General features: G+C 36.0%; 4 protein-coding genes and 1 non-coding gene across 8 annotated transcripts; 2 read left to right on the top strand and 3 right to left on the bottom strand.

Moving 5' to 3' along the window:
• Positions 1-496: 496 nt before the first annotated feature.
• Positions 497-3266, bottom strand: LOC115999905 (serine/arginine-rich splicing factor SR45a-like). Of its 3 annotated transcripts, XR_004094050.1 has the most exons (8): positions 3179-3266; positions 3011-3030; positions 2510-2620; positions 2278-2377; positions 1830-1979; positions 1512-1723; positions 1086-1155; positions 917-989 (listed from the first exon to the last, which is right to left on the bottom strand). XR_004094050.1 is itself a non-coding variant. In XM_031239854.1 (7 exons), the coding sequence occupies exons 1-7, from the start codon at positions 3179-3181 to the stop codon at positions 778-780; spliced, it is 666 nt and encodes a 221-aa protein (XP_031095714.1). In that variant the 5' UTR covers positions 3182-3266; the 3' UTR covers positions 497-777. The 3 variants fall into 3 exon arrangements, 2 of the variants coding, with proteins under 2 accessions (XP_031095714.1, XP_031095715.1); XM_031239854.1 differs by lacking the exon at positions 1512-1723 and having other exon boundaries at positions 497-989; XM_031239855.1 differs by lacking the exons at positions 917-989; positions 1086-1155 and having other exon boundaries at positions 1305-1723.
• A 1225-nt stretch (positions 3267-4491) lies between these two features.
• Positions 4492-4573, top strand: TRNAS-GCU. Its single transcript has one exon. It is a non-coding gene; the product is annotated as a tRNA-Ser (tRNA).
• Positions 4574-4673: 100 nt separating this feature from the next.
• On the top strand, positions 4674-8037 carry LOC115999244 (protein S-acyltransferase 10-like). Its single transcript, XM_031239082.1, has 11 exons — positions 4674-4869; positions 4989-5103; positions 5626-5700; positions 5846-5917; positions 6084-6221; positions 6360-6393; positions 6573-6682; positions 6837-6923; positions 7262-7345; positions 7467-7532; positions 7693-8037. The coding sequence occupies exons 1-11, from the start codon at positions 4797-4799 to the stop codon at positions 7868-7870; spliced, it is 1032 nt and encodes a 343-aa protein (XP_031094942.1). The 5' UTR covers positions 4674-4796; the 3' UTR covers positions 7871-8037.
• LOC115999242 (pentatricopeptide repeat-containing protein At5g40400) lies at positions 7571-10925 on the bottom strand. Of its 2 annotated transcripts, none has more exons than XM_031239081.1 (2): positions 10753-10925; positions 7571-10037 (listed from the first exon to the last, which is right to left on the bottom strand). In XM_031239081.1, exon 2 carries the CDS (start codon positions 9954-9956, stop codon positions 8070-8072), a length of 1887 nt encoding a protein of 628 aa, XP_031094941.1. In that variant the 5' UTR covers positions 9957-10037; positions 10753-10925; the 3' UTR covers positions 7571-8069. The 2 variants fall into 2 exon arrangements, with proteins under 2 accessions (XP_031094941.1, XP_031094940.1); XM_031239080.1 differs by having other exon boundaries at positions 10774-10925.
• Positions 10926-11949: 1024 nt separating this feature from the next.
• LOC115998792 lies at positions 11950-12732 on the bottom strand. The gene has a single exon (XM_031238449.1). The coding sequence runs from the start codon at positions 12730-12732 to the stop codon at positions 11950-11952; it is 783 nt and encodes a 260-aa protein (XP_031094309.1).
• Between the last annotated feature and the right edge of the window lie 2714 nt (positions 12733-15446).

Raw genomic sequence — 15446 nt, 5'->3', positions numbered from 1 at the left:
CTCGAGCTCGACTTTGACCGAGCTCAAGTCGAGCTTTGACTGAGCGGCTCGCAAGCCGCTCTGCTCATTTGCAGTCCTAACCCGAACTATTGAGAAATATTTGATTTATTGGGAATTATTATATTACCTTACGAAATGTTTTGTCACTATTTAAAGGGTAAAACTTGTTCTTACTCAAAGGTGCTCTATAGATGATAACACTCGCATTATAATTCTAGTCGATAAAAAATTATAACGAGAAACCCTAAGCAACAAAAGAGAAATCCTATCCAACAAAAAATTACAAAAATAAACCCAAGGAAAAACTTTATCTAACAAAAGATCACAAAGAAAGTAAATTAATATTCACAAAAGACTAAATAAGGTAACCTAATCTATAAGGACTCAAATCAAAAAAGTCACACAAAACCAAACTTAAAAATTTATGTTTACCACATTAAATACTCGACCAACTTGTGCTAAATTGCTAAGAATATGTTCAAACGGCGTCTGGTTATTTGATTAAAAGTGTGGTATATAATATTAAAAAGTTTGTACAATATAACCATTTTACATTAATACGCTAAATAAGAATCACAACAATAACTATATAGATACACCGTACATGAACAACAATGTAACAATTCAGCTTCGTTGTCACTACCATTTTTTTAGTTCAAACCTTCAAGAGTTCAATCAGAAAGGCACAAAACATGCATCAATATTCAGAAATTCAAACCAGACTTCAATCAGACAGAAACTCAGCTAGAAAATATGACAGATCCATGACGAAGGGTCCTATCTACCACGAGCATAGTTCCTTTCAAGACTGCGATAAGGAGAATATGACCTCGACCGATCCCTTCTTGACCTTCCCCCATATGGTGAACGCCTAGGAGAATAATCTCGCTCTCGGCCACCCCGATATGGAGAACGTCTTGGAGACCTTCGATAGCCATAGTCATTGTGGCCACGGTACCTTCCACGGTCTCCACGGTCACCACGATAACCTATGACACAAACCATTCAGTATATAATCAGATTTTCACAATGAAGACTTATTTTATAAACATTATATAGATATTATATATATAAAGGCATCCTACTCTCGCCCCTGCTGCTCTTGAGCCCAAGATAATGCCCAGGTGTTGGGGTCCTTGCCCGTTTCCTTCGGGACTGAAAACACAAGATACATATAAATCTGAAGAATTGCACATTATACAATCTTAAAAATTGGGGGGAAAAAATTGAGGCAGATTTCTTCTATATAGTCTCTAATGTATTACTATCAAAAGATCTGCTTTTTCTATCAAAAAGAAATGTCAGAAAGGAAATGGAGACCAGTCAAAAATAATCTTCGGTATACACACAAATGGATGAAGAAAATGCATTTCACAAAATATGATGATAAGTAAAAGTATAGCCTTCCACATGAACACAAGGTCTACTGTTAGCAACATAAATGTCCTAACGTTTTACCATAAAATGAAAAATAATATGAAAAACAGAAACCGATGCCAGACATGAGATACCATAAAAGCCTCATTAGATTGTTGCTATTGACTGTTGATTAGTTGAGAGTTGAAACTATTTGCTGAGGTTGTAATAGTTGTTGGTCAAAATAGTTGCTATGTTTAGTTGATCAGATGCATGTGAAAAGCTGTTTTAGCTGCCCAGTGATCAAGCTGTGTGAATAAAATGTTGCAATGGAAGAACTGGTCATCTTTGATTGCTGCCAACAAAGCTGACACAATGTGTTCTGTATATAGTCAGAATACATCCACAACAAGAAGACAGGAAAACAAGCATGTAGGCCACTCTTCAGCACTCTGTTTACATATAGCTTTTACCTTCTCCACAGTTATGTATCGGCCTTCAAGAACTGACTGATTGAGGTGCTTGACACAGCGACTGGCATCATCGTCATTATCCATAGTTACAAAAGCAAAACCACGAGAGATGCGAGACCGTGGCTCAACAACCAAAAACACTGATTTTACCTAGTGTATAAGTAAAAGATATCAGAGCTAAAATCAAAAGAAAAAACTGATCAATGATTAACACCTGAAATACAAAATTGATGAGGTAGTTGTTAGTTGAATCAAAGCTAATAAAGCTTGGATACTAAAAATTACTGAGAAAATGACGGGGCAATCAAATGCACATTTTTTTTTGCAAAGAAAGGAGCTGACCCTGCAATCCTCCAGGGACCATCCCACTCCCAAGAATCAAATTACTTAAAAGAAAAAGGCACCAAGTAAAACAAAATCTCATTACAAACTAATTTACAACACCAACCTTTCCCTCCTTAGAGAAATGCTCTTCAAGATCCCTTTCTGTCACTCTAGTAGATAAACCAGTCACATAGAGTGTGTCTCCAGGATTAGTAGCATCATTTCTATACAGTTACCCAAGAAAGAAAGAAAAGTAATTTAATACTATCTACAAACACATTAAAGGCCATGTAGCTTTAGGCCATCAATTATTATGCATCAGCAAGGAGACAGACAGAATAGAGACATAGTTTAACCTGTCACGACTTCTGGACCTTCCCCTTTGCCTTGACCATGACCTAGAGCGAGACCTAGACCTGGATCTAGAGCGAGACTTTTCTTCCCAGGGAGAAGGAGATGGTGAATACCTGCCAGATCCAGACCTTATAGCATTCATATCCCCAACATAAACCATAAATTGTAGAGAAATTGAATACAAGTCAATAGATTCAACACTCACAAAATTGCTCAAAAGAAATATAATTTCAGAAGACAAGTAAACACTAAACAGAAGACTTAAGGTTCTTTCATTGATTATTTCCACTAACCATAAAATTCCTAGTAATCCATCTATAAAATATACAAATTCAAAATCTTATTAATCCGCAACTTTCCGGCACATAAAACTCCTCAATTCCGGGAGCTTCGACAGCAAAAACAAAGCCCTAACCAGAAAATTGGGCATAACCAAAGCAGGTTGTTATTCCAATACATACGTGTACGATCAAGAAAAACCAAGAACAAGAGTAGAATTGTACCTTTTGCGAGGAGAATCAGCCTGCGAAGAAGAACCAAAAAAAAAAAAAAATGAAAGGACGTCTTTTAAATATCGATCAATTAACATCCAACCACTAAGAAACATAGAATTCGCGGGCGCATGAATATATGCATTAAGAGTACAAGGAGAATATAGAGGGAGCGTTTACCATTTCCAAAGTTTCGTCTCTGCAAGACGGAGAAACCCTAAATCGCGAGGAAGGTAGAGTGAGAGGACAAAGCTTGTGCTGGAAAAGTGGAAAACGACTGTTTCGTAATTCATAGTTAGCCAATGGCCTAATGGACGGGAAAATTAAGTTGTTACCCCTGAACTTCGACGAAATAACATATGTGCCCCAAAAACATGGGTGCGTTAAATCGTTGATTGGACGTAGTTGCAATTCAATTACAACATAATTTTTTCTTCCCAAACTTACAACGCAATTCTTTGACCACCCCAATTACAGTGTTTAATTGGAAGGAATTGTTCGTGAAAATGAAATTCTTGGAACCCCCCCTAGGAATTGTAATTCGGAGTAGTGGAAAAAAAAAAACTAAGAAAATGACATTTTTACCATTGATGATGATTATTATTTTTATTATTAGACAATGACATTATAATCTTTATATCACTTTTCCCCTTTCAATTCTCATTAATTATATTTATCATTACCAAACAATGTAATTTGAATCCTACTTTATTCTCTTCCCACCGAATTATAATTCCTTCTCCCATAATTCATTCATTCCAACCAAACGCATTGTTAATGTTCTCAAAGATTTTATAAACTTTTAAAGACTTTTTATATACTTTAAAATTTTGAAGATATTAAATTAAAACTCTTGAGGAGTATTTACCAGGCGAGTAGCATTTGATCTAAATTTTTTAAAAATTTTAAAAGTCCAATGATATTTAATTAATAATTTCTAAAAAGTTTAAAAGTTATTGATTTTTATACAATCTTTCATATTACAATTTTTGTAAACTTTTTATTTTTAAATATAAATACTTAAAATTTATCATCCAAACAGCATATATCTATTTTTTAATTGTTTTTTTTTTTGAAGAACTTTTTTTTTAATTGTTAACCATCACGTTACTGCTTAACATGGTAGACCAATAACTTTTAGTCAAGTTGTATACATTTAGTATGCTCGATGAGTCAAATGCATATTTTAAAGGTTTCATGGCTTAATTGTAATTTCAATTCTGAAGTTTCAATAGATAAGTTTATCTCTTATTTACTTTATATTTATGTTTACATTCACCTCTTATATTTTATGTGTTCATTTTACAAGCGTGAAAAACTAAGCATTTTAGGACTAAAAAAGGGGTTAATACTCAATTTAATCTTCGACTATAGTTAATTTTCTTAATTTAGTACTAAATAATTTTTTGTTCTTAATTAGGTTCTCGATTATATTTATTTTATATTGTCTAAAGAATAAATTAAGATGTTTCATATTTAAATTGTACATGTCTGTCGCTTTGGCCGAGTGGTTAAGGCGTGTGCCTGCTAAGTACATGGGGTTTCCCCGCGAGAGTTCGAATCTCTCAGGCGACGAATTTGTCATTTAAGTCTAGTTTATTTATTATTTATTATTTATTTATTAAATATTGAAATATATAAAAAACATTTTTCATGTTGAATTATCATCGTTCAATAGTCTGCGAAGGTCCAAATCCCAACGTTGAAGACTGCAATTTGACTGCGCTGCGATTCCAGATTGAGATTTCTTGCAATGAGTGAGTGAGTGACGGAGAATCTTCCCGAGTGAGTGAAGGAAATGGGCGCACTTTGCGGCGGCGGCGGCTTCTCCGACCGGTGTTTTCGCCTCTTCCCCTGCCTCTCCGATCCCAGTAACTAAATTCATCGTTTCTCTCTATAGCTAACCGTGATTTTACAGGCGCAGTGCGTGTATTTGAGCTCGTAGTGTGTTGAATTTGAAGTTTGAAACATTTGTTTTTGTTTGTCTTAGCTCGGAGAGCTACGCTGGGGTTGAAAGTAGCGTTGGTTATGCTGCACGTGGTGTACGGCGGTGTTCTATTTATTATTAACAAAGAATTGGTTGAGAAAACGCGACAAGAGCCATGGTAATGATGGTGTATTTGACTCTATTCTGAGTTTTTGGTTTTGTTGGGGTTTAATTTGGCTGAGAATTGCTTTCTTTGCACGGCATAAATATATGGAATTGGAGAAGGGAAATTCTAGGTACTGAGATTTAGGTTTAGCTACTGAAGGGAATTGCTAATTTTCTAGGTGCTGAGGATTGACTGCTAACTCTATGGTAATAGCAATGTGTTGTTGATAATATTGGATTTATAAATGCATTTAGTGAGTGAAGTCTCAATGCCATTACATCCAATTTAGTATTTTCACTAGCTTAACTAGAGAGATAATGCTTCTTACTCGAGAGTGAAGTCTCAACCCTTCTGGGATTTTGGTTGTGTAGTGTTAGACTGACATTTGAACATTTTGATTAAGTTTTGGGGGAAATTTAATGGGATGAAGCCAATGGAGCAAAATGCATTTTGTGGACTGTTGGTATGGATATTAATTTCTGCTGATGAAATTGAAAATAACTTTCCTGTTGTTAATTGATTTTTTTCTCATAGGTATACAGCGATGTATTTATTGTTGTTTATTGTTACACTGGCTCAGTATTTCATCACTTCTGGCTCCTCTCCTGGGTAATTTTTTTGTCTTTCTTTTTTTGTTTTATATCCATCATTATTGCATTTCATTGCTCTTGGTTTGAAGTGCCCATAGGATTGAAAGGTTTCTATTCTGAGGACAACTTTAACCTCATTTCCCTTTTCTTTTGGAAAACTATAGGTATGTTCTTGATGCAATGAGGGCTGTGAATGAGGCAGGTGCCTTGTCTAATAGGATGTCAGTGGCCTCAAAGTAAGAGAACTATCTTTCTGATTTCTGATTGTGTATACATGTATGTAAAGAAAAAGACATTTAATGAATTTGGGAAGAATTCTGTTATCTTATATGACTTCAATAATCAGATAATAATTATTGAATTTTTCTGCTGCTTATCTTGATGTTGAATGATCAAGCAAAGGCAACCTGCTTCAAGCAAAAATGGCAGTGTAGTTATTACAATTGATCAGAGCAAGGTGGGCAGAGATCTTTTAGATAGTAATGCGACATCTTGGACAAAGCTCGTGATGGATATGTACCCCCATGGAACATCTGTTAGGTCAGTGAGTGGTTTAATCATTATGGTTATGCTTTTCTTATTGTTCCTTTCCCATTGTCAATGCTCTGCAACTATCTTATTGGCTCTACATCAAAATCCTTCAATTTTCATGACTAATTTATTCCTGGTGTTTTTCAGAACTGTGACATGCACGCACTGTAATGCCCTGCAGGTAGAGTGTCTTTCTATTTATTTATTTTATTTTATTTTTTGTGTGTTTGAAAATGGCGTTCACTTCAGTACACTATAATTATGATTTGTACTTTTCACATTATTAGGAAATTAATTACAGTTCTAGGCTTCTAGCAATACAATCCTATTCACGTTTCTTCCCTTGGAAAATTTATGCAGCCCCCACGAACTAAACACTGTCAGGATTGTAACAAATGTGTTCTCCAGTTTGATCATCATTGTGTTTGGCTTGGGACATGTATAGGGCAGGGTAACCATTGCAAATTTTGGTAAGTGCACATTCTTCTATGTGATGCAGACTACAGTATATGTCTGCTGAATCGAACATCTTTCTGCTAATTCTATTAAAAATAATTTTCTATACTTTGTTTGCTTTCATATGGAAAGTGTGTGAACACCCTTTATTTGTTTATTTTATACTAGGTGGTACATTAGTGAGGAAACCGCCTTGTGCATTTGGACTGGCATCTTATACATTCAATACCTCAAGTCTAATATATCAAAGACCTGGTATGTATCTGTCATTGACATTTTTGTCTTGATACATCTTTCACTTTTTTACTCGTTTCTGTTCTATTTACGACTCAAAGATAACTTTGTCTTAATCCCATCATATATTTCCTTGGCCCTTGATATAGAACTTAATGGTAAAAAGAGGATTCTTGTAATATATCAAATCCATGATATTCTACAGTTTTATGTTTCTATGTTAAATATGAGATAGTTGTGAAATATTCATCATTATTTCATGAAATGATACACCATATCTGTGATGCCTTGAAATGACTGACTCAATTTAAACATCCAATTAACATTATTTAATGGAGCAATTTTTCCTCAAATTCCAGGTGGATATCCGCATTTGTGATATTGTTGTTAGCTATTTTATTCGTATGCCTCGTGTTTTTGCTTCTACTCCTACTTTTCCATAGGTGAGTATTTTCTTCACTTTTAGTATTTATAAGAGCATTAGGAGCCCACCATTTAGATCTATGGTTCTTTCTATGCTGTGGTAACCTATACTATACTGAACTGAATTTTTATCTTGAACAGCTACCTTGTTTTGACAAACCAGACCACCTACGAGCTTGTAAGGAGGCGACGCATCCAATATTTAAGGTTCCAAAGTTTCAAAACTTTTATACTCTCACACGCAATGGGTTAACTGAAAACTTTTATCAAAAGATTGATCAATACCAGTTGCTGCAAACACGTCAAGATAGGTAACCGAATGAAAAATCATTAAGGATTCTAAAACACAGATTGATGTGCAATGCAGGGGGATTCCTGAAAGAGTGTTTCCGTTTAGCAAAGGAGCATGCAGAAACTTGTACGACTTTTGCTGCGCTCCAAGCAACATATACAGGATGGAGCCACTACCAACAGCGCGGGAAATTGAAGAGAAGTCAAGACCCTGTACATGCTTCGATATCTTGTCTTGTCGCTGCTGTTGCTAATAGCTCAGGTCATCTATCCCCTGTTACAAAATGTTGTACTTTTGTCATTTGTCGCCCCCTCGCCCCCCACACACCATGTGCTTCAAATATGCTTGTGTATTTCCCTGTCTGTATTTGTCACACAATTCTTTGGACAAATGATAAACAGATTGCTTCCTTTGCTTTAACACTCTCCTTGCAAGATCATGCTAAATTACTGTCAATGCACCAATATATTATTTCTGTGAATCTTCAAAGCTTTCTGGAGTCCACCAACAACATATTTGCATGTCAATTGATTTGGTGTAAACCCCATTTTCATCATTTTATCCTGAAACTCCATCAATTCAGCAGCATCACCTTTCTCACCAAGAAGACATACAACTTTGTTATAACAAACCGTATCAAAAATTTGGAATTGCTCAGCAAAATAGCTTAGTAAGAACTGTGCTTCCTCAAAGTTCTTCTCATCGCAGTGCCCAGTGATCAAAGCTCTACAAATTTCAGTGTCTGGTTGCAGCCCCGAATCGATCATTTCTTGCACCACGGAATTTGCCTCTAGGCTTCGGCTTGATCCACATAACCCGCTAATAATAGCTCTATATGTAGTCAGACAAAGCTTCAAATTTTTAGACACCATCTCAGCTTTCAGATGCAATGCCTCATCAACACAATTGCAATTGCACAAGGAAACAATTAACTCTCTATATATTACCAAGTTAGGTTCAAAGCCTTCGCAAGATATACGATCCAAGAGACTCTTGGCTGCAAATGGCCGATTCTCCTTGCACAGAGCAACTACTATGTACTCGTGTATATCACGAGATATTGCAACACCAAATTTGGGGAGCTCCAGAACCAAATTCAAAGCTGAGATAAGTTTACTATGTTTCCTATATCCTTCTACAACTGCCCAACAACTGAAGTTATCGGGGCATACTCCGTTTCCAATCATGTCGTGCAACAAAGACCTGGCCTCCTGCATCATCCCGTCTTTGCAGTATCCATGCAAAAGAGTATTGTACGAGATAGCATCTGGTCTGAAGCCTCTATGGATCATCCTGAGGAATAGCTGATGAGCATCTTTGACGTTCCCGCCCTTACAGAAACCATTGATCAAGGTCGTATAGGTTATTAAGTCTGGGGGAACGCCTCTTTTGTACATAATGTAATACAAATACACTGCATCTTTCAACCTCCCTCTCTTGCAGTAGCTATCGACTATCATATTGTAGGTAAAGATATCGGGTTCGAATCCTTCATCTTCCATTTTTTCCAGAAATTCATCCACCTTATCCGCATCCCCGTTCTTGCACAGGGTGTGTGTCAATATGTTGAACGTACACGAATTAGGATGAACCCCAATTCTCTCCATTTCAGCATACACTTGCCAACACTTGCCAAAACGATTTGACTGGGAAAGTGCATTCAAAAGAATATTAACAGTAATGACATTGGGCAAAAACCCGAGCTTGGCTGCATATAGGAATGCCCGAAAGCCGTGTTTTAGCATTCCCACTCTGAGGTAAGTCCTGATGAGCATATCAAACACCACAGGGTTCCAATTACACAACTCAGTACTATCAATCAAGCCCTTGAACACCAAATCCTCCTTCACCGCTGTTGGAGACAGCTGAACCAGCTCGGATAGAATCTCCATTGCCTGGGAATACTTTCTAGACCAAGCCAATATGTGAACCATAAGGCAGTAATTAAGCGTGTCTAACCTATTACTATTGCTGTTCATACTTCTGACCCAATCAAAGAAGGTGAGAGCAGCACAAGAATCGGATTGGCATCGCAACAGGACCCTTGAGATCTCAGAGCTTGTTAGCAAACAACCAGAAAGCTCCTCTTGTTGGTTGGTGCTGCCAAGGTTTCTCTGCTTTAGGGCAGAACATACGAGGCTGACCGTTTTGTTGGGATTTTCTGTGTCCGGAAGAAAATTGTAAAGCGAGCTTGAGATAGAACTGATCTCAGTTTCAATCTCATCAATGGCTGTTATTTGAAGAGATGAAGAATATGCTGATGAAAAGAAGTAATGATGAGAAGACTTTGGCACAAAAGTTCTGAGATAAAAAGCATGTGAAATTTTGATTGCTTTCATGTCAATTTTGCAGCTAATAGTTGAGACTGGTTCATTGGATATTCTTGGAAATATGGGATTACTTCCATATCACCTGTCACCCTGGAACAAAGCCCATAAAATAATGCTAAGCATCATTTAAAGAATAGCAAATAAAAGATGCTAAAGAACCCACTTATTACAGGTTATCAAACCTCAACTCAAATTCAGTTAGGTACTAACAGCTAGGAGTGAGTATCTGGGGAGTTCAGGGTGTTTATAAGGCCAAACAAAAACCGAAACTGAAAATTTAAGTTCTGTTTTAATTGGGGTTGGCTTTAAAAATATGTATAAATTACTAAAATTTTCAAAAAGATTACAGAAATTATAGAAAAATTACAGAACTATGAACAAGGGTATACAAGGTTTAGTGAGGACCAGTTTTTGGTCAAACTAACAACTAAACTGAACCAATGGGTTTGCTCTTTGGTTTGAATCAGTTTTTAATTGTTGCCATATCCTTTCAATAGTATATATATAAAAAATACTTCATCACGTACATATACACATAAAGAATAACAACCCTTTTCCTATCCACAATGCTTTATACAGGAATAAACACAAACAGGTTATGGGCATGTAGGGGTTCTTGAATTTTTCCAATATTGCGAAGCCATACCAGTGGGCTTTCCATAGCATAAAGAAATATCCAAATGGGATTATATCCTTATTAGAATTATTACACCCCTAAAAAAGTCTAGTAAAATTGATAAGCAAAAAACATAGAGCAAAGTCTCTCATAATCAACAAATTAGCAAGAAAATTAAGCAAAGCTCACATTTTTATGAACAAGAATTACCATTCCCTCGTCCGCTCTATAAGGGGGGCGTGCAGCCGAACTCGGAGTCGGAGACGAAGTCGCGGCTCCGGCTGGAGCTCAGCAAGAACTGAGGGGAGCAGAGAGTGATAAAAGAAGTCTCCTAGCGAAATCGAAGGAGAAGATACCAGAGTGCCAAAGAGATGATGTTAACTGTTATGGTAGGTGTATTTTTTTTCTTTTTAATTTTCTTTAAATGACTAGGAAACCCGCAAGCTGCAACCAATATATATGATTGTGAATTGGATAAACTCAATTTTGTGAACTAATAAATCAGTTTAAATAATCTATACCTGATAGTACGGTATTAATAGACAATTACTGTTAAAAGTCGAATTTATAACATTTATAATTATTAAGTCAACAGCTGATTAACTTAGTTGGGCTTGTCCGTTGCCCCCTATTGTTGAGTATTTTAATTTATAAAAAAAAAAATAAAAAATTGACAATCATCACTTGAAGGTACGCTGTACTATACGTGAAACATTTTTTAACCCTAATTGGTAAAGAAACACAAGAAAGTAAACTATTATCCATAACTGCTTACACATTTACCCAACAATGTACTAATCATATAATCACAAATTCACAATTGATGCATACATGAGTGCAGTGGCTTGTTCACTTGATGTTTCCTCCCAAAGCTGCAACCTTTAAATAAGGGAATCTCATGTCTGATCTGAGCAGTACAGCTAATTTTCGTTACATATTATAAAGTACAATGATCATTTTCTTTGGTAGCTAAGTTTCAAATATTTTTGAATTGGTAATTAATATTATTAATTAAGATTGGATCTACCCATTTAATCCTTACATTTTTTCTTTTTACCAAGAACAAGGATACTAATCTTAATCCAAAATCAATAGTGTTAGGATAAAAAAGTTTTAGCACGAAAAAAAATTAATCTGATAAGCTCATCAAACTGATAAATCTAATAACTTGATAGGACTAGTAGTCCGAAATTGAATGAGATAGCCCGATTGATTGACATCCATATTTGACAGTAAGATTGCTCTTTTAGCATGACAAGAGAGATATAGTATGGAGTATAAATTTTCATTTCATTTCATATATGTTTTGTTTGGGCAACTACAAAATTGTTTATCTACAAGAGAATGGCTATACACTTTATGATCTGAGAAGAAATCTCAGATTAGCTAGCAGGAAACAGTGTTTAGCAGAGAGCTTCTTGATTTGATCAAGCACCTAAAAGTGGTTCCCAGTTCATTCTCAATGACCTCAAGCTGAGATTCCAAACTCTCCAGATTGTTCATGTTTTCTTCTTGGGATAATTCACATTCTACTTTCCCCTTATGAACCAATCTTGAAACCACAGACCATTTAGATTGCTTTGGCCTCAAAACAGGCAAGCACAAGAACTGCAGAACCACTTGGAAGATTGAAATGGTCACTGCATTAGCCTCTCTAAGAACCCTAATCACTGCAGAATCTAAATCCAAGATAGTCTGATCATCACCCATCTTCTTCAAAGCTGAAATTGACCTTTTCACATCCTTGTTCATCTTCTTTCTGAGAGAAGTGTACCTGGAGAGAGTGGCTTCAAGGCTTGAATCTCCTTTTTTTCTTCTCAGAGAAGATAGGGCTTCTCTCAGGTGTTGTTTAAGCTGGGAAATTGTGTCATTTGCTAGGGCACAGAGATCAAGAACCTCCACAGATTTCTCCAATAAATCATCAGCCCATTTCTTGTTGTGAATCTGGGAGATGGCTTGGAGGGTTTGGGGAAGGTTGAGGAGATCATCCATGCACCTGTGGAGCTCCCCTAATCCAACCAGACCATTGCAGACTGTGTCTGCTGCCATTGATGAGATCTCCATGTTTTTGAGGCTGTTTAGCACCTCTTCCACTCTTTGGGTGCTTGGGTGGGATCTGCTGGGCAAACTGATTGACCTAATGTGGTTTGGTTTTGAAGAACTGGCCATTGTTTTGATTTTCTTTCTCTTTTTGTTGAAGAGTGAGAGTTGTGATGGTTAGAGAGGCTCCGGACTGGGTTATATATAGCCAGATGGAAACAAGACTTGCCCACAAAAGACAGAATTTTTTTACCCTTTGAATTTCATATTCCAACAAATAAAATACCAGAGTAAATTAGGATAACTTAACAGTTCAGTCATTCACACTACTGTAGTTGTTAGGGCGCAATCCTGACCAAAATCAGGATAACTCAACAGTTCATTAGATCAAGCATCACATTAGGTTTAGGGTAATGTTTGTGTGAGACCTTTTCACGGGTCTCAATTCGTGAGATTAATCGAATCTTTGATTAATAGGTTAGATCTTTGATCTCATTAATCAGATTCGTGAGACTGATCGGATCTTTGATTAATAGGTCAGATCTTTGATCTCATTTATCAGATTTGATTTGTCTCGGGATTGAAACTCTGAAACAATCTCACACTAGTTTTATCTTAAATTTAATAGTGTAATTATTGTTAGAGTTTAATTTTGTATTCTTACTTATAATTTATTATTCAGGAATTGAGTTGTGAATATAGAAACAAGACTAGCAATTGCATTAATGTTACAGGCTGGTGTGCTTGAGATTCCAATGTGGGGTTTCCTTGGAAATTGGTAAGGCTGCTGTAGATTTGGGCAACATGCTACTAATCATATGCTGTTTTTTTATTGCTCAAACGTGAAACTTGTTTGATGTGTCTGTCTCATGTGCATTCTGGGCTGCTACGTGCCACTGTCCTGTTTATTTCTTTACTAGGTGGCACTGCATGCTGCGCTTAGGCTGTCATGTTCTTGAGGTGCCCAACAGATTAGCCATCCACAGAATATTATATTTGTACACGCATGGCTTGTTGGCATTTGCCAATATTTTTCTAATGCTGCATTGGGACTGTATGTCCATGATCCCTTAGCTTGATTCCCTTCCCCACCCCAGAAACAATTTAAAAGGAATCACCCATCAACAACATGAAAAGACATTTTGTCTTTATATTTATACCATATAGTAGTACAGGTCAACGGTAACCAACTTAGTTGGAGTGAGTAGCGGTGCACTCTTATCCCTTATTAATCACGAGAGGCTGGGAGTTTGATGAATCCCTTTTATATGAAAAAATCAATCTGAGCAGCACCTTGTCATAAATATATACAATTTTCGTGTTCTCATATAAATATATGGGGATGAAACGTTTTTTTCCAAAAGAAAACAAACAAGAAATCCTTGAGTGTCCAAAATGTTTTATTTTGGTGGTTAGATGCAAGATACTGTGTTTTGTTGCAGTGTGGTTGTTACTCAGACAAAATATACCAACAAAAAACACCAAGAAAGCCCCTTGTCTCCACATCAAAACAACATAAGAGTTTTAAGCTAGCATATGAGCAAAAAGTTAAAAATAGGAAAATTATATCATAAACTTTAGGTCAATCTTGGAAGTAGTTAAGGTGGACCCTAGTATAATAAGTTCATTTACTTAGCATATTATTACAAGCTAGTTCATTGTTAGCTATTTCAAATTCATATATATTTGAACTTACAATACACACACACACAAAATATCGAGATCACGCGTAAACATATCAGATCTTCAACTGAATTGTAATGCACATAGGTTTTGGATGGGAAGTAGCTCCATACCACTTGGAATTGAAGTTGGGATTATATTGCAAAGGCTGATGAGGGTTTGACAATATAATCCCAAAAACCACACAATGAATATGAATATGATTTGATATACATATATATGGTGGTTAAGACATCAAACCAAAGATGATCATATGATTATATATATAAAAGATGTACACGGGTGGAAGATCTCTAAAGATATAATGTTGGTATCTGCAGGTCAACTGTTTAAAATGAAGATAGATCAATGACAGATGAAAGAGAATCTTCATTAATTAATCTGCACACGTATGCCTGGTTGGCAAATTTCTGGGTCTTCAATTCAAGAAAATAATAGAACCCGGCTTAGTTAATTGATATATTACACAATTGACTTAGTAACCACAAGATTTTAAGTTCTATATTCCGTGGAAGCTATCTGTTAACATCTTGATTTGAGCTGGCCAGCTATAAATAACTTAATTTGGTTTACTTTTTTATAGTTTTTTGTCGGCTAAGATCACAAGATATGTTTTTACCTAAAGTACAGATTTAGATAACGATAATGACTGACTTTCTTATGAATCAAATAAGAAAATGGAACCATCATATCTCCGGCAAACAATTAATATAATTAATTAGCACCAACCATATCCAATGAAATTTGCAGTGGTGTCATGTTTGCCTGGAAGCTAAATGATGGTTAAGTTACACGAATGGAATGGAAGAAAGATCAAATTAAGATGTACGTATGTACCAGTAACAAGACAGCTAGAACAATATGGAGATGGACATATATGGTGGGGTTTTAACGTGGGACGACATATAAAAGAGATCCTCAGCTCCATAGTAGTACTAAGTATACATACATCATACATGTGCACGAGTGGGTTGTCATGTTGGAAACCTCCGTGAAGGAAGTGCACCAGTTTATGGGTAATTCCATGCATGTGCATATGGTTGGTCGGTTTTCGTGTTTTTTTACATTTTAGTTTCTTTAATAATGAGTTGATCTCTACCTAGCTAGATATTTTTATGTGTTTGGTCAAGAAATTACGTTTAAAGGAGTCAATTAAAAGA

The sequence above is a fragment of the Ipomoea triloba genome, chromosome 12 (assembly GCF_003576645.1).
Source record: "Ipomoea triloba cultivar NCNSP0323 chromosome 12, ASM357664v1".
In the NCBI taxonomy this organism is placed as follows: domain Eukaryota; kingdom Viridiplantae; phylum Streptophyta; class Magnoliopsida; order Solanales; family Convolvulaceae; genus Ipomoea; species Ipomoea triloba.
The sequence above is the reverse complement of the archived record's forward strand: the minus strand, read 5'-3'. Positions and strand labels throughout refer to the sequence as shown.